Source organism: Protopterus annectens, chromosome 10.part0 (assembly GCF_019279795.1).
Source record: "Protopterus annectens isolate FY-2018-M chromosome 10.part0, PAN1.0, whole genome shotgun sequence".
NCBI classification, from domain to species: domain Eukaryota; kingdom Metazoa; phylum Chordata; order Ceratodontiformes; family Protopteridae; genus Protopterus; species Protopterus annectens.
Genome location: NC_056744.1, coordinates 1,590,081,599 through 1,590,108,865, shown reverse-complemented (window position 1 = coordinate 1,590,108,865; position 27,267 = coordinate 1,590,081,599). Strand labels below are relative to the sequence as shown.

Below are 27,267 nucleotides of genomic sequence, written 5' to 3'. Positions count from 1 at the left end.
CCATTATGTTATACTAATAATGTCCGAGTATATGGCCATTAGATTTCTAGCCATAGGTAACATTTCAGCACAGATTACGGGAATCTATATATGTAATTGCACAGAAGAACAAGAGGCTAGATGGATAGTCAGGCTTAGAGGGGATGCAGGGCATGGTCTGAATGAGCATGTTCCATTAAGACCTAAGCTTAAATCCAGGCTTTAGCGTAGATGATAGTTTGCGTTAATAGTCCCTACTATTAATATATTAAGTTTTATGCTCCAATGTTTAGACTTTAGTGGTTATTTTTAAAAAAAATTTGTATATGCTTATATATTTTTTATATATATATTTTGTGTATCTTTAATTTGTGCTCCTAATTAAAGGAGTACTTGATTTGATCATGTGACAAATGATGTAACATTTGGTCTTTATATGGAGTATATAAGAAAGGTAGTCAGTGAGTTTTTTATACACCTGATGAAGCAACCCTGTCAAAGGGCTTGTGTTTTAGCTGGATTTTATTAAACGCATACTTTTATCCTGGAACCTGAAGCCTTGCCTGAGTCAGTTTGTACTTTGCTGCTACTTGTTTTTTCTACTTCTGTTTGGACTCGGGAACCGGGTATTTGGTGCCTTTTTTTTTTTGGCCTTCCTGCAATATGTTAACATTGTGGGTTTATATTATATTATACCATGACCCCTCACTAATATTCCAAAACGTGCACGCTGATTGGCCAGCATGCACGTTGTAAATCAACTTATACCAATGGAAAAAGGTCCAGTCGCCCGGACTTTTTCCAGTAGTATAAGTCTCTTTTAAAACACTGTCTTGTAAATCGACTTATACTAATGGAAAAAGGTCCAGTCGTCCGGACTTTTTCCATTAGTATAAGTCTCTTTTAAAACACTGCCTCGCTATGTTAAGAGTTTAAGATAGTGACACAGGTTTAAAAAAAAGCAACAGAGATCTCCGTTGCTTTTTTAAAGCTGTCTTGCTATGTTAAACTCCTTTAACATAGCGACACAGTGTGTAAAAAGCAACGGAGATCTTGCTTTCTCAGTTGCTTTTTTTTTAAACCTGTCTCGCTATGTTAAATGGGTTTAACATAGCGAGACAGCTTTAAAATAAGCAACGGACATCTCCTTCGCCCTCAGGACCAAACCACACCAACTGTGGGTAAATCCCGCATTACCCACACCCAGGCGTGGGTTATTGCTATATTATTGCATGCTTACAAAAGCAAATGACAATTAATTGACCCCATGTAAGCGAAAGCTTACAATGTCGAAACCTCATAACAGTCATTTTTTTCCAAGGGGGGGGGGGATCACTGTTCCAACAAAAAAAAAAACTTTAAAATATTACATAACACGGGGGGGCTCTGCTCCCCCACACCCCTCTACTTAAATACACCAACTCTGAGATTGCACTACAGTGCCGAAAATGGCAAGTAACTGAAGTAGCCAAGGAAATTCTTTCCCAGGGAAAGAATTCGCTTAAAAGCCACTTTGCTATTTTGCCTTTTCATTCTTTTATGTTTGATCAAGACGCATTTGACAAAATGCATCTGCGATGACTTAATAGGAACCCCAACACTGTTGGGGGACTCAGTGATTGCACCTAGTTTACAATCAGTGACATTAGTAAGCCAAAGGCTGTCTACTTTAGCCTGAACTTCTGAGAAATAGATTCCAAATAGTAAAGGACCCAGTATTTGCGGTATGCCACTGGTGACTGGTCTTCTGCTAGAGGCGAAGTCACCAACTTTGACAGTATGTGCTCCGTTAGTAATTAGCTACGCATCTAGTGATGTAAGAGTTAACACCTAGCTGGGAGAATTTTTCAATGATATCTGAGTGGGGGATTTGTGTCGAGGCTTTTGGCTAATCCCAGACAGGCAGTATGCACCGTCTTACCTTCATCAAGGGCTTTGGTGACTTTCTCAAAGAAGTTTATCAGGTTCAGTAAGCACAATCTACCCTTAATAAAGCCAAACTGGGTTGGGTCTAGAGTTTGAAGGTCATCTATGTCCTTGTAGATAAGGTCCATGATGATCCTTCCCATGGCCTTTCCAGTGAGGCTGCTTAGACTTATGGATCCATACTTCCCTGGGTCGGTTAATGGCCCCACCCCTTTATGCAAGGGGATTGCTGTTGCTGTTCTCTATTCTGCCAGTACAAAGCCAGCTCTCAAGTGTCATTAAAGAGAAAGACGGGTGGGTCAGCTATCTCCTGTTTTAGACTGCTTAGTAAGCAACCTGGGATGTTATCTGGTCTCATTCAGGCCATGTTTTGGGCCTTGGAGAGGACAGATATGAACTGATCTCTAGAGATACTAGGTAGAGAACTGGTGTCCGGTATGCTTTGGGGTATGGCTGGTGGGGATAGGGGGTGAAGTTTGTGCCAAATTTGTCAGCTAGCAGGTTGGCAATTTCCTCTGGTATAGTGTGAATGGTACCATCTACTATTAATCTGGCACATAGCTGAGCACTCCCTTTTAGATTCTGGACATAGTTAAAGAATGCCTTATGACTGTCCTTAGTTAGGGATGCTATTTTAGCTTCATAATTAGCTTTAGAGGACTTGACAAGACTGCTGATTTGCTTGTTCAGTTGTGGAGGGAATTTTTCCTCTGCAGAAGCAGTTGACTCGTTCTTGGACATCAGTTTCTTCCTTTTGTTATACAATCTGTTTATACTAGATGTCCACCAAGGTGGCTTGCTTTCTGTGAGGGCTTGGTTTTAATCCGGTCAGGTACAGACAAGTCTATACAGTTGCTAAGATGATTATACAGGGCATTTGTGTACATCTCTGCATAGTAGTTATTATTGCCTGTGATTGCAAGGGGTATAAAACATTTTATACGATCATTTAGTAGGCTATAATTTGCTTTGAAGAAGTTCCTTAAATTATTTTAATCCTTTGCGGTGTGGGGTCCAGTAGGTACTTCGAATGGGACTGATTTATGGTCCAACCTTACCAAGGAAGGCATCACACAGGAGGCAGTGCAGAGAGCACCCATGTTGGTGAGTTATGTCAAGGGCATTACAGCCCCTTGTAAGGGTGCAGACTATCTGTTCCAGAGCATTTGCATTGACAAAGTCCAGGAACCTCTGGGCAAGCATGTTTGACCTTGTGTATGCTTCCCAGTTGATCTTCTTCTTTCGGCTGCTCCTGTTAGGGGTCGCCACAGCAGATCAACTGTTTCCATTTCTTCCTGTCCTCTGCATCTTCCTCTGTCACACCAACCACCTGCAGGTCCTCTCTCACCACATCCATAAACCTTATCTTAGGCCTTCCTCTTTTCCTGTTACCTGGCAGCTTCATCCTTCGCATCTTTTTCCCCAATATACTCTGCATCCCTCCTCAGCACATGTCCAAACCAACGTAATCTTGCCTCTCTGGCTTTGTCTCCAAACCTTCCAGCATGGGCTGACCCTCTAATATACTTATTCCTAATCTTGTCCTTCCTCGTCACATTCAGTGCAAATCTTAACATCTTCAACTCTGCCACGTCAAGCTCTGACTCCTGCCTTTTTGTCAATGCCACTGCTTCCCAGTCAATAGAGGGACAATTAAAAACTACCATGACTAAGGTGCTGGGCTGTATGGCGAGTGACTGCAGTAAGTCCAGGTAGGCATTGTGCTTTTCTTGATTCATGGAGGGGGGCCTATAGCTAGAAATGATGTGGGGAGGGGTGTTTTGCCTATAGTTAATTGGGCATGGAGTAGTTTGAGAGTGTCGTACTGTTTGATCAATCAATGAAGATGGATACTCCTCCACCTTTGGTTCTTTCATACTCATTCTGAGGTCCGAACATGTGGAAGGCATTGTAGCCTTGCACAGCTGGGATGTTCTCTGCAGTTTTGAGCCATGTTTCAGTGACTGCACAGACATCAGTTTCTTCCAAGGTGAGGAGTGTTTCCAGGGAGTGCAATTTCGTGTTTAGACTCCTATCATTAAGCAGCAGCAGGACCCTAAGCTTGTCTCCAGTGGATTTTGCTATGTCAGAAATGTTGTCATTTTGACATTGTCCAAAAAAGGAACTATGGGGGAGGCAAACACCTTAGCCAGTATCCGACAGCTTACAGGAGATAAGTGCAGATCATCTCTGGCAAACCAGCATGGCCTGTCAGCCATGTCTTCCCAGGTTGACAAATACTTGATTCCCTGGAATGACACCATAAGCTAATCTAGTTGTTGAAGTCAGTCATTTTTTGTTTATATTGTGGCAACATCCTGGGTAGAATGCTGCTTAGGGCTATAGTTATACCTGCCTGGGACACAGTTTGAGAGTTCAGTCACATCTCCCATCCTAGAGTTCAGGATGGAACATCTCAAATCATTCACTCCAACATGGAATATGACAGAGTCATAATGGTACTTGTTGTTGAGTGACCTGACTGCATGCATGATCTGATGGATCCTGGCACCTGACAGTTAACTGTGACTTTCTCCTTGTCCAGCCTGGTGAGGGGGACATGTGTGTCTCACTATGCAGTCTCCTATGACCAAGATATTAGGGTTTGATGTGTTTTGTCTTATGGCCTTATTTGGTGAGACACTGTGTGTTGGTATGTGCAGTGGTTTCAATATATGTTGAGCTGTGTACAAATAATATGTTTGGGAGCTCTCTGATCTTTTGGTAGGTTTCTTCTGAGTACCTCCACACACATGAGTTTGTGTGTTGTGTCCTGAACTTGTATAAGAGAGAACTACATGAGCTGACAACCTCTGATGCTTTTTTGTTACGCGAGATAATTTTGTTACGGGAGAGAATTGTTTCCAGATTGATAGTGTAATTACATCTCTCACGTATGGTATTTGTTTGTTTCAGGACTAAGTGGTTGTCAGTATACATGAGGCAATTACTATATTGCCTCAGGATGCCCAAGTCAATCAGGCTGGCCAGAGAAATGGTGGGAAAGTGGCCATCCATACTGGCACGTTTTTTGTATAGTACTGTTGGGAGTTGGCAAGTTAGATCAGTTTATGATGTAGGAATAATGGAGGGGCTTATTCTGTGACATTTTAGGGTGAAGAGCTGTGGCGATGCTGCTTAGTGTGCAGCTGAGTTGCCTGCAGAGCAACAGGCAACTTAGGAGGGTTCTATTGACAGATGTCAAGGGAAAATACAAGTTTCCATGTGTCTGCATTTATATGGGGCAGCAATAACCCCCTTTATGCGATGTGCAGCTACACGCAAGCGTTAGGCTTAAATACAGGCGAAATTTAACATTTCTAAGACAAATTACCAATAGGAAAGCCCAAAACTGAGCCTTTCTCTAGCAATCCCCAACTCAGATAGAACCTGAGCCACACACTTCTGCCACAAGGGTGCAGGAAGGCCCTCAACGTAAGATGGCTGGTTTAGAGCACAGTCGTATCAAACAGTGTAGATTTAGTAAGTCTGAATCTAGCCTATGCTATATTAAGGCAGTAGTACAAAATTTGAAAGTGGAATAAAAAATGCAGACACAATCAGCAAAAAATGCATCATCATTTCAAATAAACACAGTTAAAGTGCAGTAAAAGTTTTAAATATACTTATTTTTCAGTTCTTTGCAGTGGATACCTTGAATTTCAGTTCAGATGAACTCCAGATCTATGGCTAAAGGATAGTAGATTTCCTTTTTTACCCGACACCAAGTAAATCTGAGACACACAAACGTTGCCTACAAGAGACTGAGATGTTGTCTAAGTAGTTGTTTAAAAAGGATATGCTTAAATGGCTCTTTTTTTAATGAAATGTACACAAGAGTGCAATTCACCTGTTATATAGACCAATAGTTTGGCTAACGGCTCCAACAAAGTAAGTTAAACTGTGTTGTACAAACTACTGGGTCATATATGAGATTATTAGGTACTTTGTGAAAAAAATCTGAAATAAATTTCATCAACTAAAAGGTTCAGTACTGTGATTAATGATTTTAAATATTACTGATTTATAGGATTCTTTTAAATGATAGCGCTCAACACCCAGAACAGATCCTGCTAATATTTATGACTGATACAATATGATTATTTATAAGATTTTAACTTGAGAAACATTATCACCAAGATAAATTGAACAATAAAACTACAATGTTACTTAACTGACCATATTAGTCAGTTACAACTGTGGTAATAAATCAGTATTGTGCTCTCACATCCACTGCGAGTCACATTTGTTGCACAAAACTGGACCTGGGAAAGAATGGAATCTTTGAAAGAAAAGTTATGAAGCGAATTACAATAACTAAGATTTTACCATTTTTAGAGTCACTTTTCAAAACAGTGTTAAGAGGATCAGGAATAGTCAATCACCATTGTTTTTGGCTGGCATGTACATGGTTTGCCATTTCACATAATTGGTTATGAACTGCCATCCTGGTCTCAAATATTCATTTAAGCTGGCACATTTGAAAGCATAGTAACAGTCTTATTTGATGTTGGCCTGGATATCTTCATCTCAAACAACATTAGGTTTCTGAAACACTGATTTCAGGTTACGCCTCATCAGGAAGACATCAAACATCCCTCCAGTTTCACCTAACTATGGCACCATCTACTGGTTCTACCCTGTAAGACCACATCTCATTAGTTTTCTGCACTACAACAACTGTTGTGCACTGCGGTGGTGGTGCTGCGGTAGTTTTGTTGCCTCACAGTAAGACGTTGTCCTGTTCAATTCTCAGCTAGAGCATCTTGTGTGTGGAGACATGCGTGAATGGGCATACCTTCGTTGAAGGTTGTGCATCAGGGCCGGCAACTCGGCACGTAAAAATCTACTGCCAATCATTAGCGGACCGGAGTTCCACTGTGACGACCCCTAACCAGGAAAAGCCAAAAGACACAACAACAACTGTTGTGCACCACTTTTCCATCCCTTCTATCTGTAGCCAAATAGACTGACCTAGTTGAAGGCTGGGTAGTGGTTGTGCAAAATAATGTTTTTCACACTTTTTGTACAAAGCTTTAGCTCAGTCATTCTGTTTAGCTAAATTACATGGAATAGTTTGACACTCTGAGTTGGATATCAGCAAGTCCGTTCTTATGGGTCTTCCAAGCATTAGTTGTGAAGGGCTTAGTTCTGTAACCCTATGCTGAGAACCTTGATATGACAGCTGTGTGACGATGTGGTTATTTTAGTATTTTTTAGCTCTCTGCACTGCTCATTCAGCTTCACCATTTGAGGATAGAAAGGACTTAACACGGTATGGGTAACAGCCAGTCATCAACAAACTGAGCTCATGTGACAAACTTTGTACTGCTGCCAGTTTAGAAGATAGTCCATATCTCATGAAAATGGTTTTGAACCTGGATATGACTTGTTGGCTAACCATTGTTGGTACATGTATTACTTCTGTCAAAGAGTAACAGTCTATAGCTCTGAGGTAGTTTTTCCCTTCAAATTAAAAAACAATAAAAAAACAAAAAAAAAAAAAACAAAGAAACTAGTGGTCTTAAAACTTTGAAGAACTCACTCCCAATAATTTCCAAAAATCATGAAACCTGGGTAGTGTTCCAAAGCCACAACTCTTATTTGTCACAGACAAACGATCCTCAGTAACAAAAAAATCAAAAATATTTTAATAAACATATCAGCTTTTATATACTTAAAAGTAGGGTCTACATTAGATCACCGAATGCTTAAAAAAATGAACGGTGATTGATAGAACTTATGTAAGCGAAAGCTTAAAAATATCGAAGCAACAGAAACCAGAATTTTTTCCTAGGGAAAGAATTTGGTTGTCCGTTTGCTGCTTCGGTATTTTCAGTGCTGTGGTGGAAAGTTATGGGTCGGGTTCAGGTAAGTGTGCGAGTGTGTGGATGTGAGTGTTAGGGCGGGTTAGGTGAGTTAGGGTTAGGGCGCGGGTTAGGTATGTGCGCGATTCTGTGGACATGAGGGTTAGGGCGGGTTAGGGTGAGGTGAGTGTGCGATAGTAACTGACCTTAGGGTTTGGGTTAAGGTAAGTGGATAGTTAGTGGTGTGTGTATAGTTTAGTGTAGGGTTAGGTGTCAGATTTTAGGTGCATGTGTGTGGATTGTAGTTTGTTTGGTGTGTTTGTGTTGTGTGCGTGTGTTTTGGAACAGCTATTTATTTCCCGGGGGGGGGGGGTCGCTGGACAGTTCGATTGTAAGCTTTCACTTAACAGGGTTGAATAATCACCGTTCACTTTTTTTTAAGTATTCGGTGATCTAATATAGACCCTTAAAAGTAGGTGTGGAAATGTACATCACACACGACGGATTCGATCAAACTAAATCCTAGTTAAAGAAAACACCATCTTTCTATTTGCATCCCACATTCCAAAATCAGGTATTAAGAAAAGCATAAAATACACAAATACTTTTAACTAAAATTGTTTTCGGCTACTTAATGCAATAAAGCCTTTATCAAGTTTGTGACAAGAACTAAAATCAAGAAAGAAATGTATCTATCTAACCACAAACAGTCTAACTAGAACACTATAAATATATCTAACAATATCATCTAGTAAATATCCATCCATGTGTATTAGAGTGCATAAAAAACTAAGTAATCAACAGCTCAGAAAAAAATGTCAGCGTTTTGCAAAAAACAAAAAAACTGTTGACAGTTTATGTCTTCAGCCTCAAAACATGTTTATACAATGAAAACTAGTAGAAAAAACATCTTTTGCCAATTATCTTGTGGTTTAAAAGGATTGGTATTAATGGCTTTATCATCTCAATTGGTTTCTGGGCAACACAGAACTTGGTCAAAAAAATAACTGTCTTTGTTAACAGTTGGCACCACACTGACCTTTTGGCTGTTTTATGACATTTTGTGAGACCTTGATGACCTTTGTCTATTTGAAATAAGATTTCAGGTCATTGTGCTGAGGGTACTAGAGTGTTGGCTTGCTATAAACACCAAGTCATTATGCTCTGATGGTTGCTCTGACTATATAGTACTCAAGCACGAGATGCTTTGTTTGCATCCAGCAATTTGGTCATTCATTTCAAACATATTTGGATAACAGTTTGTAACTCATGGTAATTCATGGTAGCTTACTTTAGTTTTTCCAGCCTCTTAAGTCAAGGGTCTGGCTGTCATACTCTGCACATAAGCAATAACTTTGTCTTTGGTATCAGATAATTGGTCATGCAGAGTTTTCTGGATAACGTGTCTGTAAAAACAAAATTTTTCAGGCACATGTATTGCTCAGGCATTGAAACCTTCTCAGTCTCATTAATAGGTTTTGGAATCTGGGTGGCACTGCGACTAAATTTTAGCATTAGTTAATGGAACCAATGGCTATACCAAGCCTGAATTTGGAAACTCTCGAGTCCTAAGAGGTATGTGGAGAGTGCTTCACATAGCCACACACTTACAAGGCACATGTCTCAATGTATGAATATCTGTATTCAGCATTATTTAAATTCTTGAACAGACACCAGTGCATAATACTTGTTGCTTCATCTGGAGTATTGCTACATTTAAGCCATAGCTGCCAGCATCTATACTCCCTGTAGTCAGTTCAGTAACATCATAATCTTTCAGCACTAAGCATCTTTCTTTAGCAGACTGGTGAGTGGATGTCACACAGATGAAAGATGTGACACAAACTTGCCCCAAGAGTTAACCATATCTATGGCTTGCCTTAACTCAGTCACACAAGATGGACGAACTCTGCTATTGCTCTGACCTTGCATGCATAAAGTCTAATTCCATTTACATTTATGCTGTGCCCAAAATGGTGGAGCTCGGTCTTTCCAAAACAGCATTTGTCTTGTTTTAGCTTTACTCCATAGTTTTTAATAGTTTGGAGCATTGCTTCTAACCTCAAATCATGCATCTTTCTATCTGGATGGACGTGAAGATGTCATCCATAACATCAGCAATGCATTCAGCTTTTTGAACAAATCAGTTATTTTATGTTGAAAGATTTTGGCTGCTGATGTTAGACCAAACAGTAGCCTCTAACGTCAGCTGTCTGCTATGTTTTTCAAGGGGCATTGGTGGAACCCACTGGAAGTATCAAATGTCAAAAGCACTGATTAGTTTAGATGCAATGCCTTCTTGTACAGGTAAAATGAAACTTTCAGGCATAACTGTATCAGACTCTTAAATCAATACATATTTATTTTATATAGCTATTTAAGTTTGATGACCGGGGAAGTCCACTGGGCCAAGAAGAGCCCGTTTTCATTGGAGGCCCGGGGAGAAAAGCTCCACAATAATTGCAGGTTACATTTCACAAGTTATAAAAGGACATAGTTCATACAGCTAAAACATTTACAGATAAACTCCATGATATTTGCAATTGGCTTGTCTTAATGTTACAGAAATGAAGAGACAATTCAATACAGAAATTTCAACATTTACATAAAGTGAATATTTTTGTTATAAACTCAATTGTAGGTTTAACATTTCAAAATATATAGCTACTAGCCATTAGTAGGGTTAGGTAAATATTATGCATGGAGAGGTTAACAGTATAACAAAATACATATATTAATGAGAAAATTAGATTTTAGTAGGGGAGGGATTGTTTTGGGTGGGATGAAGTAATAGTAGGGGTAGTTGGATGAGTCAGTGCAAGGTGGAATGGGGGGGTAAGTTGGAGCATGGCAAGGGCATTACCATTTGGGAGAAAGATGAGAGAGTAGCTGAGATTTGAAATTTGTCTGGTTAGGCATATCCATAGATGGACTTTTTTTAATTGATGAGAACCTAGGAGCACAAGTGTCATTTCAGCTACACTTTCTATTACACCCAAAGTTTTTACTCTGTTGAGTTCTGCAATCACTTTAGACAGCACAGGAAGCAATCAAGCCATGTGGAATGCAATTGGATTTAGTTTAATTTTTACTGGTTTAAAGATAAGCAGACCGACTTCACCAAACACATCTATACAGACTTAGTTTATTCTGGCATTTAAGCCCATCTTTCATGCCACAGCCATGCAGAGCAGATTTACAGATGTTCCAACCCAGCACATAAATCCAAAACTTATATTTATGGCCCTTTCTCGATGACATGCTGAAAATCTACCAATGTACATGAATTGGCATTCAGAGCTATGTTTTTTAGACTATGCTTCAAGCAACTGCGGTGCTGGCTTTAAAAACTTCTGTAAGTACATGATATCACAGTTGCACCCACTGCTGTAGCAACATCGAATATTGCTTCCATGAATAAGATGTCTCCTTTTCCTTGGAAGTCTGTTTCATTGTAAGGCACAGTAATCAGTGAACCCATAAAAATGCTTTTGGAACATTATTTTGGTCTTATTTTCATTAGGAACCTCCTTAATTCACTTTGACTTATAAGCGACAACAAAATGGACTAGCCTTTAGCATCTGTTGCACTTTCTGCAATGCGCAGCAGACTGCTTTGACTCAGCGTGATAACCTTCACACCTCATGCTTTTGCCAAGCTTACTCTCATATTGCTTTTAATGCAATTGATTAATCTGCCCAGAATTATGTCTCTTTCAAAATTTGCAACTTTCTTTACATTTTACCTCAGGCGCATATCCCAAAATTAATTTAGTATTTTTTTCTTAAATAATTCTGCCTCTCTTCTCTGGTAATTTACATTGGTTTTTCTAATGTCCAATCTATTTCAAGTTGCAACATTTGAGACACTTCTACATCAACATGCCCCAATAACGATTCTGTCCTTAATCTGCTCATCTTTTGTGGCATTAAATAAGCTTAAAAAAGCTTCAACATATTCATAGCTGCTTGTAAACAACTGTGGAAGCATGCATTTTTATATATTTAATTTCTTTTTGGCATAAAATGTTCGTTGAGCTTACTAATTACTGATTCTGAGAATGAAAAGAAACTGTACTGCCTCCACTTCTTTGCCCATGAAATATAATAAGGTATTTACCTGAATTTTCTCAAATGTTTGCAAACCTTTGTCTCCATACAAATCAGCAAATGGCTTTGAGAAGTCAAACAGTTCAGGTGGGTTAAACTTTGTCAAATTCCAAGATTCACCAGCAGTTTAGTAAGACGGGGAACTTTTATACTGTACAAAATTTCAGGTCAATAGAAACAATGGTAACTCTTCTGTCATCTTGAAAACATTGACATCAGACTCTAGATATAATGCACTTTGGGATACATGCAGTCTTAAAATGGCTATGCCATACAACAGTCTTTAAATGGCAATGTCTATAGTGCATTTTCATAGTGTATACAAACTATAGCAGCTTAACATATAATCACAATATATAATTTCCACACGTAAATGATGAAGTGCATTCATTACATCAGTTGTTGTGTTTATTCCCGAATGTCATTAACAATACCATTAATAAACACATGGAGTTTAGAGCAGCTAATTAATGCAGCTTTACTCACAGACTTCGGTTTTACAAATGGCCTATCCGTCTAGTATGCATGGATCCCACTGTATGTGCACAGATGTGCACATGTAACAGTTAATGATCATTACTGGAAATGGGGGCAGGGGATTAATTCTCTGTTCATCTGACTGATACTGGATGGCCAAGACTGTGCCGTCCTATTCAGTAGTACTATAATGCAGTGATCCAACTCATAGCTCAGTTTTCAAACATGCATTTTTTTCCTCAAATATCAAATACTAATAGTCTCAAGTCCTCTGACAGGTATTTAAGAAGATTTCAGTTATGGGTGACTATTCATATGACACCTACCTTTTCTCATGAATGGTGAACGACTGTGATCAAGGAAAACTTTGGGCACAGTGGTGTAGTTCGCCATGGGATTTTCTTTCATCGCAGAGAAGGAAGTCTGCTGAACAATCTTACTGATGACATGATCTGGCAGGTCCTTTTCCATAAATTCCATCACCTTTCGAATCTCTTGCTCAGGGCTCTGCAAGACAAAAAAAAAATGACTGAACGGGTAAAATAACTCTACCTGTTGTTTCATGACAGCTGTCAGTTTCTAAAATGACAACTAAAATAATTTGCTCAACAAACAGGTCATCAGCCAGCCTTCATAATCTTAAGTAACCTTCATGCTCCAGCACCCCATTATGATAAATATGGGGAAACGTGCTATTGCCTGCATGTACCATTTAAAAACACTACAACATGGCATGTAAAAGGGTACACCACTTAAAAACACTCCAGCATGCTGTGTAAAGGGTACACCATATAAAAACACTCCAGCATGGTGTGTAAAGGTTGTTGCACACTTTAGCTCTTTAATGATGTCTTTGCATTCTACTTTGCTTCCACAAAAGAACAGTGTATACTGCATACTGTGTTTTTGGGGTACTTACCAACAACTAACAAGGTACAGAGTTTAGACTTTTTTAAATTATACTCAGACTACATGTTGCAACCACCATTTCGTGGGAAATATACTACTTGCAAACATCTTTTATAACACAGACCAAAGCAGTTCTTGTTTTTACTTATGCTTGGGGTTAAGAATCAAATTGATTTGTGGTAGTAAGTCTAATGCAAGACTCACTAACTACTGTTTTGTTCATTTCATTTATTTTCTTTTATATGATTTATTATTGCATGCAGCTGAATATATTTGATAATACTAATTTGCATAACAGAATGATTATATAAGATTCCACTTTTTAAAAAACTAAATATTTTCTAAATTCATTTTTAACTGGTTAAATCCATTTGATACCAGCAACTGTTGTGAGGGAAAGATCCAGTAACATACTCAGGATCACAATGTTTTCTTCTGTATGTTTTTTTGCCCTCAAGTCTGCTGACCAGTGAACCTCCCTCATCTGGACTCTTCTTCTCTAGGAACATACCAAGTTAATGCAACATGGGGATGATAACCTACTGTGGAGGCTGTCACTCAAGCAGTCATGTGGGATGAACTTTGTGCTCTCATCTTTGGGATGATGTAATCCCGCCCACTAGAGGGTAGAGGATATATCACCCATGTCCATGGTGATATCACGGTTCCTCTTCTTTATGCAAATATACACTCCCATGCACTTGCTCAGTGAAGGCTACTACTAGTCTGCGACTTGGTGCATCATATGTCTGCCTCTAGTCTGCATCTGCATACTCTGCCCCTTCTATAAGTAATGAAGTTGTAGGCAGGCAACCTCCTCCCCCATCTCCTCCCCAGGGTGGGCTCACCCATCAACTCTGCTAGCTCCATTTAGCACCTAAACTACTAATCAAATTTGCCAGGACCATAGTTGGGTCTTTATTTTTTATACCACCAATGCTGGTTAGGAGGCTATATCATCCATGTCCAAGTTTGTAGGCAGTCAACCTCCTCCCAAAGATGGGCTCACCCATCAACTCTGCTAACTCCATTTAGCACCTAAACTACTAATCAAATTTGCCAGGACCATAATCGGGTCTTTATTTTTTTATACCACCAATACTGGCTAGGATCACAAAGCATGCAAGTGGAGACTAAGGGAATAAAACCCAGAACTACAGGATGAAGCTTGTTAGTAGCTAATAATATTAATCCTTTAAACCTTGAAAGGTTCTAGATTTGAACTTACAGAGGTGCAAGTGATGCAAAGCAAGGTAAAACATGCATGTGTCATGCCTTAATAAAAGCACTTAAGCTATGCTGGGACCATGCAGTGCAATGCAGTCACAGCCGATAGGAGCATCTGTGTTTGAAGGAGGTACGAGAGATATTTAGGGTATGTTAAGCAGGAGCTGCAAGGGAATACGATCTTGTTTTGGTGGTTTGTCCTTACCACAGATAACTGAAAAGTAATTATCTGAAATTATGTAAATATATATTACCTGTCTTTTATGTTTTGGATAATTCCCTAACCCTCAATCCTACCCTTACCACCCTTTAATTTTTTTTCTCATTTTCACTTGCATAAATTTGAAAAAGGAGGTCTCTCTCCACCACCAAAAAAGGAAAAAAAAAACTCCCTCCTCACCAACACAACCTTCTTAATGCCTTTCAGTTAGGCATTCCTTGTCTGCTCATCCCCTTTTACTGGCTTTCTTATGCGCCCCCTTTTTCCTTACTTATAAGAGGCTTAAACCTGGTATCCATAAAAGGACTTTTCACAGTGAAATAACCTATAAAAGTTGGAGGACCCTACAAGCCAGTGGCCCTGAGCCACAATCAATGGAAGTTCTTGTGGAGAGTTTTTACAATACTAGTGCAACTTGGCACTCACTGCTGAAATGTACAAGGGTAGCACTATGGAAATACATTTTTGGCCCACTGGATTTATGCTAGACTCCCTACTAAATATAGTCTCCTACAATGGCAAACACTCTTTGAAGATAAAGTCACACGTGTCATTATATTTGAAATTACCAACAAGTGCATGGTGAGGTAAACATCATGAAATAGGTTTGTGAAAATATACTAGGAAATTTCAATTAAATTTTTGACATACAGACCTATATTCCCAGGCAACATCAGTAGGCTTACATGGGATTTGAGATGGCCTACTTTTTGCTACCCAGCAAACAGACATTTTTCAGTTTTTCAGGGTGACAAACATACGATATACATGAATCTTATCATTAGTGTCTTCTTATGAAGTCATAACTGCAAAGGTTTGCATAAAACTGGTATTTCTCTAATTTCAAATGCACATCAGAAACATTTCAATATATGCTAAACAACATCCATGTATCTGTGATACTATTATCCTTTGCCATTAGTGGTCAGTGTGTTATATAATGTTTAGTACTCACTTATGTCTGGAAAATGTTGTAATATATTGAAGCAAAACATACATGTTGGCATTAATAAACGAGATCAAATTCAGGTCAAAATGGCCGTCAGAAATTGATAAACTGCAACGTTCAGAACACAGTTTAAAATAAAAAGTGTAGTTATTGTCGTCACACTCAACTACAATCAAAAACATAAATATACAGTAATCTGGAGGCATTAGACATAAAAAGGAATGCCATGAAATGAGAACTATTAACTTCAGACTTTTTCCATTACTTGTTTCTTTACATCACAACAATAAATCACACATGTTATACCTACCACATTGATAAATGCCTGAAGCTATGGCCTTAAGGTTATTTCTACTTGGAGACTTTTGTAAAACAGAAGTTCTGATAAGTTCTTAGATCTTCTAAATGCAAACAATGGAGATGTAGGTAAAACGATATTAATAATGCATCTGATAAAATCATCTGACATTGTACAACTATTCTACAAACAAAAAAAAAAAAAAAAAAAAAATCAGAACACGTTATAAACTGTCACAAAAATGTAACATCCCTTGTGTCTCCAAGAATGTTATATTCATTACAATATCTTTTAGCAGTCATTATTGCATTTTCCTGATTGCCAAAGCTTTCTTCCTAGCTTCTTTTACCATATGTAAATTATAACACCTGTCTTTTAATCTGTATTCTGTTCCTTTCATAGCTGTATTTCATTCACTGCATTTGTTGTGTTATGATAGATTGTAATTTATGCTTCTACTGACAAAGTTTTAACTATATTTGGAGGATGCCATTAGATGTATGCCAAAACTTTTTGCCGAAGTTAATTTTCTGTAAAGCTTTGAAGTGACTTTGCTGTTATCCCCATCTTTCACTGTAATATAAAAAAATTAATGTACTTTTATGAACATGTAGAAAAAAAAATCAGCAGTTATTCTTATTCATTTCCTTACAAAATGTAACATTTGCATCTCCTTGATACAGAAACAAGAGCATCTATACAATGTGCATGCACTAGCACCTGTTCTGACAATCTTCTCTGTTTATGTCAGAATAGATATTAGTGTGTACACAACACTTGTTCTGACAAACACAGGAGCATGCATAATTGTCTTTTCAAAAGCTGCCTTCAATATATTGCATACATAGAGTCAAAATGAGGTCCCTTTCATGACCCATAGCTTTGCAAGAAACATTTTGTAGAGCTAAGGCTATGTCAAACAAAAACGTATCAATGATAGAACATAGAAAGAATTAGGTCCTTCTAGATCATGCACTTCTCCTTTAACACCATGCACATGTGGACAGGTGTATTTAAATATTTTCTGTTAATATTTAATGAAAAATAGTTTTTCTCCATGTGATATTCTCATTTTCAACAAATACAGATGAATTTCTAATACAAAAATGTGATACAAAAATGTGAAAAACATTTGTTTAAAATGTTATCTAACAAAAGACACAGATTCTCTTGGAACCCACCAATACAAATAATAGGGTGTCCGGCAGAGTACCATTTATTTTTGTATATTTTTGGAATTGCAGGGATAAAAACACATTCAAAGGATGTTGAACATGCAACACAGATGTATCTTTAAATAAGAAAAAGCTAAGAGAAACACCACTGATTAACACTTCAAATAGTTGTTCATTAAAGTCATGTAAACAATTAACAGTTTTTAACTTTTTAATATTAGTCTTTTAAATTCCATAGTGCATTCTACATTTTATCATATTCATACACATTTAGAACAACCACATTTCCTTCCTTGTCCACCAAACCCGCTACTGTTTCTGCATGTGAGAAACTGAAAGGCTGCCAGCCCAGCCAGATGAGTCTTGCAAATACTTTGTGATTTGTAAATATTAATATACTCCACAGGCTGGTTTTACAAATATAAAAAGAGAAACAGTGTTATATGTTCTGAACTTCAAAAATGTAACCAAAGTGCACCCTGCTGGAAGAAAGCTGATAAAGTAAAACACGTTATGATGGTTTGATGTCAGGACTTGGAGATGGGATGTATGGATGAAGGAATTCTATTGTTTTGAGACCAGAGTTAATTGGTAGATTTTGAATGTATAATGTCTTATTACTATGGTTCCCTGGCCAGGTGCAAGATCAAATAAATGTTAAAACTCGAGTTTCTGTTAGCCTGGGAACCAGAGAAGAATGATGTAATCTAAAATGAGTCAGCAGTGATGTATTACCAATTTAAGAGATCTGAGAGAGAGAGAGAGAGATCTGAGAGAATTCTGGATTTTGACTGATGAACATTCACTCACCAGTACTCTGCCTTTGGTCTTCTTGATAGTAGGATATTTATTTAGACAGTGACTTTTCTTAGAAACAGAAAATAGTAAGTCTACTTTAGCGATTTTCTATATTTATGTCAGACTATTCTACATTATTACTTTAAGCATTTTTCTGTGATGTCTGAACTCTTGACTAGCACTGTGTTGAACTGAGCAGATTTGTCTTTTTTTATTATTTATTATTAAACATTTTAAAACCTTTAAACTGTGGCTGTTTTGTGTAGAGATAATTTAAGCACTAGAGTACATTGCATGTATATAGTGATACTGTACAAAGCCACTTCAATAAGTCTTAAAAGTTCTTTTCACACTAATTGGATAATAATATTGCACAGTAAAATTGGACACCCTTTGGGAAGGGCCTTATTGGTGGCTGATAAATAGTGGCTGGTGGCAGCTGGTACTACCTTATAGACTGGCAGGAAGGGGGCACAGCTGGAGAACCTGTGCCAGCCTTCCCCAGGAGTGTGTGTGTTGTATATAAATCAAATCTTAAAGTGTGTATGTCAGCTACTTGGTCAGGGACACAAAGCACTGGTTGGACAGAGGGTGCTGGAGATTTTAGCTTGATGATTAGGCTGAGATCTGGACCCTATAGCAGTGCCAGTGGAGCATCTTATTGGGTATCTGGAGAGAAAGGGAGAAACCAGCCCCAGACTGACTGATCTCTGTGTGCACTTAAGGGAAATTGTACTTTACTGTGTGTGTACATGTTATCCTTCCCAATGTGGATGCCCCTCACTGGTGCTAGTGGTAAGGCTTGAGGCTCCTTGATTACTGGGTCAGTGCACGGGCATCACATATTAATTAGTTGGTAGTGGTGGGATATCCACACCACATATTAATTGCTTGGCAATTGGCTTGTAGTGGTGTGGATAGTGAATTTCTGTTGCTTGTGTACAGTGAGCACTGAAGGTGTTTTTGGACTCTAAATCAGTCACACAGTGAATATTCAGAGTTCAGATCACAATCGTTTTATTTCTTTTGTTAGCTTAGTCAGGGAGAGCAGGCAAGCATGTCAGCAGAGGAGTATGGCAAGCTAACAAGGAGCCAATTGGCCGAGATGTGCCAGGCTAAGGGACTGGTGCATGAAAACCTGACTAAGGCAGACATGATTGCAGCTTTGGTCACAGCTGCATCAGAAAACAGCAATCAGGAGGATGATCAGACTGGCCGTAGAGATGTACAACACTCAGAGAATGGACAGCTCAACTTAAAAATCCATCTTGAGGTAAACAGACTTGAGTTGGAGGCCAGGCATTTGGAAACAAAAGCAGCAGAGAGACTGAGACATCTACAGGCTGAGAATGAGAAACTGCTACATCTGGAAGCGGAGAGGGAGAGGCAGAGGCAGCACAAAAAGGAGATACTGACTTCGCCAGAGCCATGGAGGTAATGGAGAAGGGAGTAACCAGACCCTAGAAGCACAAAAGGTCAGGACATTTCTTCTGCAGTTTACAGAGAGGATAATGTTGATAGTTTCATATGTTTGAGAGGTTATATAAACAGTATGATGTTGACCAAAGGCTCTGGGTATGGTTCCTGACCCCCTTACTCCATGGTAAAGCTGTAACTGTTGTGTAAAATTTCTGATCATGATTTTTTTTATTATAATGCTGTTAAGAATTGTCTGTAAGAATTTTTTAAGCTAACGCCTGAAACTTATAGGAAAAAGTTTCATGAGCATAGACACAAGGCAGATAAAAGTGTGTGACTATGTTGCTGAACTGAGCACTTATTTTCATAGGTGGGTGAGTGAATGTCAGGTCACCACTTTTGAAGGTCTGGAAAACCTTTTGGTGGGGGAACAAGCCCTCAGCACTTTGCCTGAGGACATGAGGATCTGGTTAGTGGACAGACAATGTGCTACTTCAGTTGAGTTGGGGAAGAAGGGAGACCTATATCTAGCAAGCAGGGTATCCCTGCACAGGAAAGCAACCTCCAGTACTGCTCATGACTCTAAAGAAACCCATAGTGGGAAGCCCAGACTGCCCCCAACAGAATCTGCCAGTAGTAGGGGAAGCCACTAGTCCAGATACACGTCCAGGAACTAGGGTTAAATATTTTGAATGCAACCAATGGGGCCATGTGGCATATAGATGTCCACAGAGGCAAGGTGGGGAACAAAAGGTGAGAGTCAATAAGTGGGAAAGACAAAATACTAGGTTGCCTTGAGACAACAAGGGTACCAAACTACCACAAGAGGTTATACCCTATCATAGTGAATGGCAAAAAGGCCACTGATAAGAGGGACACAGCTTCTTGCATAACCATTGTGAACCCTGCAATGGTTACAGAGCAGCACTACTTGCCTGGGCAGTCTACTCCAGACAGATCTTTAGGAGGGACTCCATTCCAAATACCTTTGGCTAGGGTTCACCTTGACTGGGAGGGTGGAAAAGGAAGCCAGCAAGTAGGTGTGTTTGAGGATATCCCTGCAGATGTCTGATGGGGAATGATGTTGATAAGGCAGTACCATGTGTTTCTGCAGTTACACGCAGTCAGGCTTGGAGACAAGCATGTGGGTCTGGTAGCCTGGGGGAGACCCAGACAGACCGCATACTTGCAGCTAGAACTGGTGAGGTGGTTACTTCAGGGAGGGAGCTACTCTGTAGCAGTGAGACTGATGGTGAGCCACAGCTGCTTGTGAGTACTGATGTTCCCTTGGACAGAGTGACTGCAAAGGTAGAGGTGAGTAGTAGTACCCAGGCTGACACTGAGGCACAGCTTGTCAGAGGATGCCAGACTTTCTGTGGAAGGGGAGCTGGGAAGGGTTACAAAGAGAAATGAGAAAGGCTCAGCTCTCAGACCCTACATTACAAGGCCTGAGGCAGGTAGCTAGTGAGGCACCGAATTCTCAAGGGAAGGGGGAATCTGTATACTGGGACAAAGGGTTACTGTATAGAAAGTGGACCCCTGAGAGAGGGCTAGAAGGTGAGAGGATGCAGCAGTTAGTAGTGCCTAGAGCGTTACGATCTGGCACTTCTAGCCATACCCCATGATATTCCCTTAGCAGTTCATATGGGCATAAAAGGTACAAAGAGACATATTATGCAGAACTTCTGTTGGCCTGGAATTTCCAGAGCTGTAACAGGGTACTACAGGACCTGAGAGCAGTGCCAAAAGATAGGCAAGGCAGGAGAAAAGGTGAGAGCTCCTTTGATGCCTTTGCCTGAGATTTCAGAGGGTAGCTATGGATATTGTACGGCCTCAGAGTACCCCAAATTCCACAGGGAAAAAGTATATCCTAGTGGTAGTAGATTATGCTACAAGACACCCTGAGGCAGTGGCTTTGTCCTCCATTGAGGCAGAAAAGGTGGCAAATGCATTGTTAGATTTTCAGCAAGATAGGGTTCCCAAAAGAAACACTGACTGAGAGAGGTGCCAATTTCATGTCTGACCTGCTGGCTTGTCTGTGGAAGTACTGTAGGGTGAAGCACCAAAAGACCACCTCCTACCATCCCCAGACTAATGGTTTTGTTGAGAGGTTAAACTCTACAATCAAGTCCATGCTACGGGCATTCGCAGAGCAGTTCAAGAGGGAGTGGGACAAATATTTGCCCCATCTGTTTGCTTACAGAGAGGTTCCCCAGGAATCCACAGGTTTTCCACCCTTTGATTTGCTGTATGGGTATAGGGTGAGGGGATCTCTAGATTTAATTTGAGATGATTGGGAAGGCAAGTGTGAATCTCACAAGGATTCTGTTGTGGCATATGTCCTAAACCTCAGGACAAGGCTCACAGAAATCATGGGCTTGGCCCAGGAGATCCTGCCTGAAGCCCAGCAGCAGTCAAAGGTCTGGTATGACAGGAATGCTTGATCTAGAGAGTATGCTGTAGGGCAGCAGGTAATGGTTCTCATTCCTATCAGACACAACAAGCTGCAAGCAGCTTGGGAGGGACCTTACAAGGTGGTAAGAAAGGCAAGTGATGTTAGCTGCATGGTAGAACTGCTAGGCAGGAGGCAGGGACACAAACTGTACCTTAACATGCTTAAACCTTGCCATGACAAGGAGAATATTGTGCTGAGCATTTGTAGTGGATTGCAAGAGGAGTCTGAGGGAGATCTTGTGCCTGACCTCAGAGAGGCTCAGACTGACCTCAGTGGAAGGGGTAGCAATGTCCCACAAGCTATCTCCTACCCAGGTTCAAGAAATCCGAGCAGTGTTACAGGAGTTTGGGGACACGTTCACTGGGAAACCAGAGTGCACCCACCTGGTGCAGCACCAGGTGGATACAGTACCCCAAAAGGCCTATTAGGCGGGCCCCTTATAGGGTGCCTGAGAGAGTCAGACTGAGTGAGGAGATACAGGAGATGTTGGAACTAGGGAAAATTCAAGAGTCCAACAGTCCCTGGGCCTCCCCAGTGGTGCTGTTGCCAAAGAAGGATGGCAGCACCAGGTTCTGTGTGGGCTACAGGAAATTATCCACACAGAGTCAGATGCTTACCCCATGCCTAGGACAGATGAGGCCCTAGAGCAGCTAGGTGGGGCTAAGTATTTTACCACTACTGATCTTACCAAGGGTTACTGGCAGGTGCCCTTGACTCCCAGTGCTAGACAAAGGTCAGTCTTTGTGTCTACTTTTGGCTTGTACGAGTTCACAAAGATGCCCTTTGGGATGAAAAATGCCCCAGTGACTTTCCAGAGGCTGTAGATCATATCCTATCAGGAGCAGGAAGGTTTTCCCTTGCTTACCTAGATATTGCCATCTACAGCCATTCCTGGCAATGGTAACTTCAGCATGTCAGGGAAGTGCTGGGCAGACTACAGAGGGCAGGGTTGACTATTAAGCCCAGCAAATGTCACGTGGGTGTGACAGAGGTCTCCTACCTGAGACAGAGTGGAGAGTGGTAAGATCAGGCCAGAATCTGCCAAAGTGGAAGACATTCAAGCATGGCCTGCACCTGTTACCAAAAAGCAGGTGAGGGCATTCTTAAAGACAGCAGGATACTACAGAAAGTTTGTCCCCAGTTATAGTAGCATAGCTGCTCCCCTCAAAGACCTGACCAGGAAAAAACGGCCATATAAAGTAATGTGGACCACAGCATGTGAGCAGGCATTCTTTGGTAGGACCCCTTGTGTTAGCCAATCCAAATTACAACAAAGAATTTGTTGTGCAGTTGGATACTTCAAACCATGGGGTGGGGGTTGTACTTGGCCAGATTTCTTCAGAGGGAGATGAGCACCCAGTGGTTTATCTCAGTCATAGGTTCCAACACAGGGATGAATGCTATGCAGCTGTAGAAAAGGAATGTCTAGCCATAGTGTGGGCACTGCAAAAACTTCAGCCCTATCTGTATGGAAGGAAATTCACTGTACTTACAGATCACAAACCCCTAACATGGTTACACAGAGCCTGCCAGCAAAATGCTAAGTTGCTAAGATGGAGCCTAGGGTTGCAAGCATATATGTCAGTGCAGCACAGCAGTGGGATTAATAATGCCAACACAGATGGGCTCTCAAGATAGGGAAAGCCGGATAGAATCTTGCAAATAATTTTATGTGATTTGTAAATATTAATATAATCCCCAGGCTGGTTTTACAAATATAAACTGTGTTATATGTTCTGAACTTCAAAAATGTAACCACAGTGCACCCTGCTGGAAGAAAGCTGATAAAGTAAAGCATTTTATGACTGACTGATCTCAGGACTCAGACGGGATGTATGGATGAAGGAATTATTTCTATTGTTTTGAGACCAGAGAGTTAATTGCTAGATTTTACATGTATAATGTCTTTTATTGCTGTAGTTTCCTGGCCAGGTGCACAATCAAATAAATGTTAAAACTCTGAGTTTGTTAGCCTGGGAAAAAGAGAAGAATGTCATCTAAAATGAGTCAGCAGTGATGTATTACCAATTTAAGAGATCTGAGAGAGAAAGAGAGCATTTTGGATTTTTCTGAAGAACATCCACTCACCAGTACTCTGCCTTTGCTCTGCTTATAAGTAGGATATTTCTTCAGAACAGTGACTTCTGTTACAAATAGTTAGAAAATAGTAAGTTTAGTCTAGCTGTTTTCTGTGTCAGACTATTCTACAGTATTATTTTACGCATTTTCCTGTAACATCTGAACTCTTGACTAGCACTCTGTTGAACTGATAAGATTTGTCTTGTGTTTTTATTTATTATTAAATATTTTTAAAACTTTTAGCTGTGGCTGTTTTGTGTAGAGATAATTTAAGCTCTAGAGTACATTGCATGCATATAGTGATACTGTACAAAGCCACTCCAATAAGCCGTAAAAGTTCTGATCACACTTACTAATTGGATATTGCACAGTAAAATTGGGCACCCTTTGGGAAGGGCCTTATTGGTAGCTGATAGTGGTTGGTGGCAGCTGGTACTACCTTATAGATTGGCAGGAAGGGGGCACAGCTGGAGAACCTGTGCCAGCCTTCCCCAGGGGAGTCTGTGTGTTGTATATAAAACAAATCTTGAAGTGTGTGTGTGTGTCAGCTATTTGGGCAGGGACACAAAGCACTGGTTGGACAGAGAGGGTGCTGGAGGCTTTAGGTTGACCACTAGGCCGAGATCTGGACCATATAGCTGTGCCAGTGGGGAGTCTTATTGGGGATATGGAGAGAAAGGGAGAAAACAGCCGCAGACTGACTTTGATCTCTGTGTGCTCTTAAGGGAAATTGTACTTTACTGCGTGTATACTTGTTATCCCTCCCAATGTGGATGCCCCTCACTGGTGCTAGTGGTGAGGATTGAGGCTCCTTGATTACTGGGTCAGTGCACGGGTGTCACACTGCACACACAGGTTTTATGTACTTGTGGGACAACCGTGTACTTTTTGTCAGATTATAACTCTTAGGAGCACGCATATGTTCAATAAATACATCAAATATTTCTACATCTTGCCTTATATACATTGTATAGTTATTGTTTGAAGGAACACACTGACTGTCCTTTTAAAGGCAGCCACATATGGCCTCCTCTTAATGTGCCTTATATATCCTTTTTCGCAGATGCCAGATTGTCAATTATTCATTCATTTATTTTAAAGGACTAAATTGAAATATTCTCAATATCCAAGTCTGAAAGTTCCTCTTCTGCTGTCATAAAAACTTTCATAATCTCTTGTTTCACTCAGAGAAAAAACAGGTCACTGAATAATAAACCAACACTTCAGTCTTAATCTCCTTCACAGTTTAAATAAAATTGATGTGAATGTTTTCCTAAGTCAGGAAGTTACTAGGAACAAAATCAAACTTTTTTGCAACAAAATGTATGCAGTAAGAGTTCATTTAGTTTAATCCAGTGCCTGTAATAAATGTCACTGAGGAAATGTTTTCAGTTTCCTGCCTCTCCTTGAACACCTCCAATGCATTGCTCCTTTAGATACATGCAGAGCCAAACTATTTCCAAATTCAACAGGTTCACTCTATAGACCCTCTTTGAATGCAACAGACCAGCTACTTGTTCCTTTACCTGATGAAATGGTAGAACTGCAAGCCAACATTGTGTGTACGTTTTTATTGGTCACGGACATCTTACATGACCATGGTGAAGAATGCCGTTGTCAGGTAAACCATTTTATATCATCATAGCCCTACTGGTCCCACGGTAGTTTCCCACGGTAGTTTCTAACAATCTATAATAATGTTTTCTTTTTTTAGCACATTTTCCTTGTATTTCCTTCAGCTTTTGAGAAAAGTCACCATGGACATCTGTTCATTTTTATGATTATAGGGATTTTACAGACAACTGTTTCCAAATTTATTTCATGGTAAAACGTGTTGAAGAAAAAGAAAAGTCTGCATCTTATTTAATTAGCATAATGAACTGTTTGCTTTATAAATCTGACACCACCTGACCTTCTGGCCACTGTATATCAATGCCCGACGGTTTATTCAACTCTTCTGTCAATATGTAGCTCTTTTATTTTAACTGCACTGAGGAAATATGAAATGCATCCAGAAGTTGTTTGGTGTCTATTAGTATATTTTTACCAGTGGAGGAAATCATTCTGCATTACACAACTTGCAAATAAGGGCACAACATCAGGTCCATTGAGGTCATTGTTCTACTGTATTCAGTTCTCATCAAACCGGTCATCAGGTACAACACCCTCTTAAGTGTGTACCTCACCAAGCACTTGCAACAGCTTGAAAGACCACAGAGGTTCCTCAGAAAATGAATACAATGAGTAAGCAACAGTACTATGTGGACTGCCTCCATGTACTTGGTCTCTTACAGACTGCTATGTGGCAATGAATGCCTAACTTGAAAGGCATCCTCTGATCCCACACTGATGGATTTTTTTACATATCTGCAAAACAAATAGCATCAGAAATACCCATTCTAAGGATCTAAACCTCGTATGTGGCATATTGGAGGGACAAGTATGTGTCTCAAAGATTACCTCTTCTCTGGAATAGGTTTCCCATCCTTGTGAAGCAAAGTTCATCCTTAACCCTACTCAAATGTATCATAGACCAATGGATGGAAAATTGCAAATCACACCTGGTTTGGCACCTATGACCCTACTTAACAGATGCAACCAGTCTGAACACGATGTGTATAAATGTACATCGTAACCATAAAATTTCCTGGGGTATGAACACATCAGCAATATTTTGGTAAATTTGGGGTAGGATTAAAATGGCTCTAGTACCAATAGCCTTATAACCACCTGTGAAACTATGGAGACTATCATCACTTTACTCTGTTATTTGTATTGCATGGCATCTGCACAGCTTTAACTAAGAGTTTTATGTACTTTGAAGTTTTTTTTTTTTATCACTTGAAGCTTGGTGGATTTGAATCGACTAACTGGTAATACAGACTCCTTGCAGAGTTGATTCCTGCCCTTGGCAACAAATAAGCATTACGATGGACCTGCATTAGCACTCACAGGGGCAGTACTTCTAGAAAAAAAATGTACAGAATCTTCCATAGCATGTATGAGGAAAGCGTATTGCCCAAATATCCCTCATTGCTCTACTGTTTTGGTGATTTACACAGCTCTGTTTTTTTGCGGATACTTTTTTCTTGATTTATTGTGAAATTAGGAACTACAAAAAGTACAGAAGATTCCCCAACAGCGTGCCATCCAACAGTGTGTTGGATAATATCAAAGAAATCACCATACCAGCTGAAAAAAAGGTTACGTTTTTGTTTTTTTGTTTTTTAAAAAAGTCAATCTTGGATGGTTTCAACAGACTTCTCTCATAGTATATTTCTAGAGTGAATGAAAGCCCTAGCACTTTTAATTTTATTTTTTGACATTAGACAATACTATAAAAATATACTATAAAAATAAACCATAGCAACCTCTCCTTCACACAGGCATTCATTAATAAGCCTTCATATGGTTTTTGCATCATCATGAAGTGTTTTTT

The 27,267-nt window shown here is 39.8% G+C and overlaps 1 protein-coding gene across 1 annotated transcript in view; it reads right to left on the bottom strand.

Annotated features, from left to right (window-relative positions):
• The window catches only part of LOC122814344 (sulfotransferase 1C1-like), an 86,770-nt gene that overhangs the window by 4,260 nt on the left and 55,243 nt on the right, over positions 1-27,267 (bottom strand). The window contains exon 3 of the mRNA XM_044086930.1: positions 12,626-12,806. Within this exon, the coding sequence (XP_043942865.1) occupies positions 12,626-12,806 (181 nt within the window). The remainder of the gene's footprint in view (positions 1-12,625; positions 12,807-27,267) is intronic.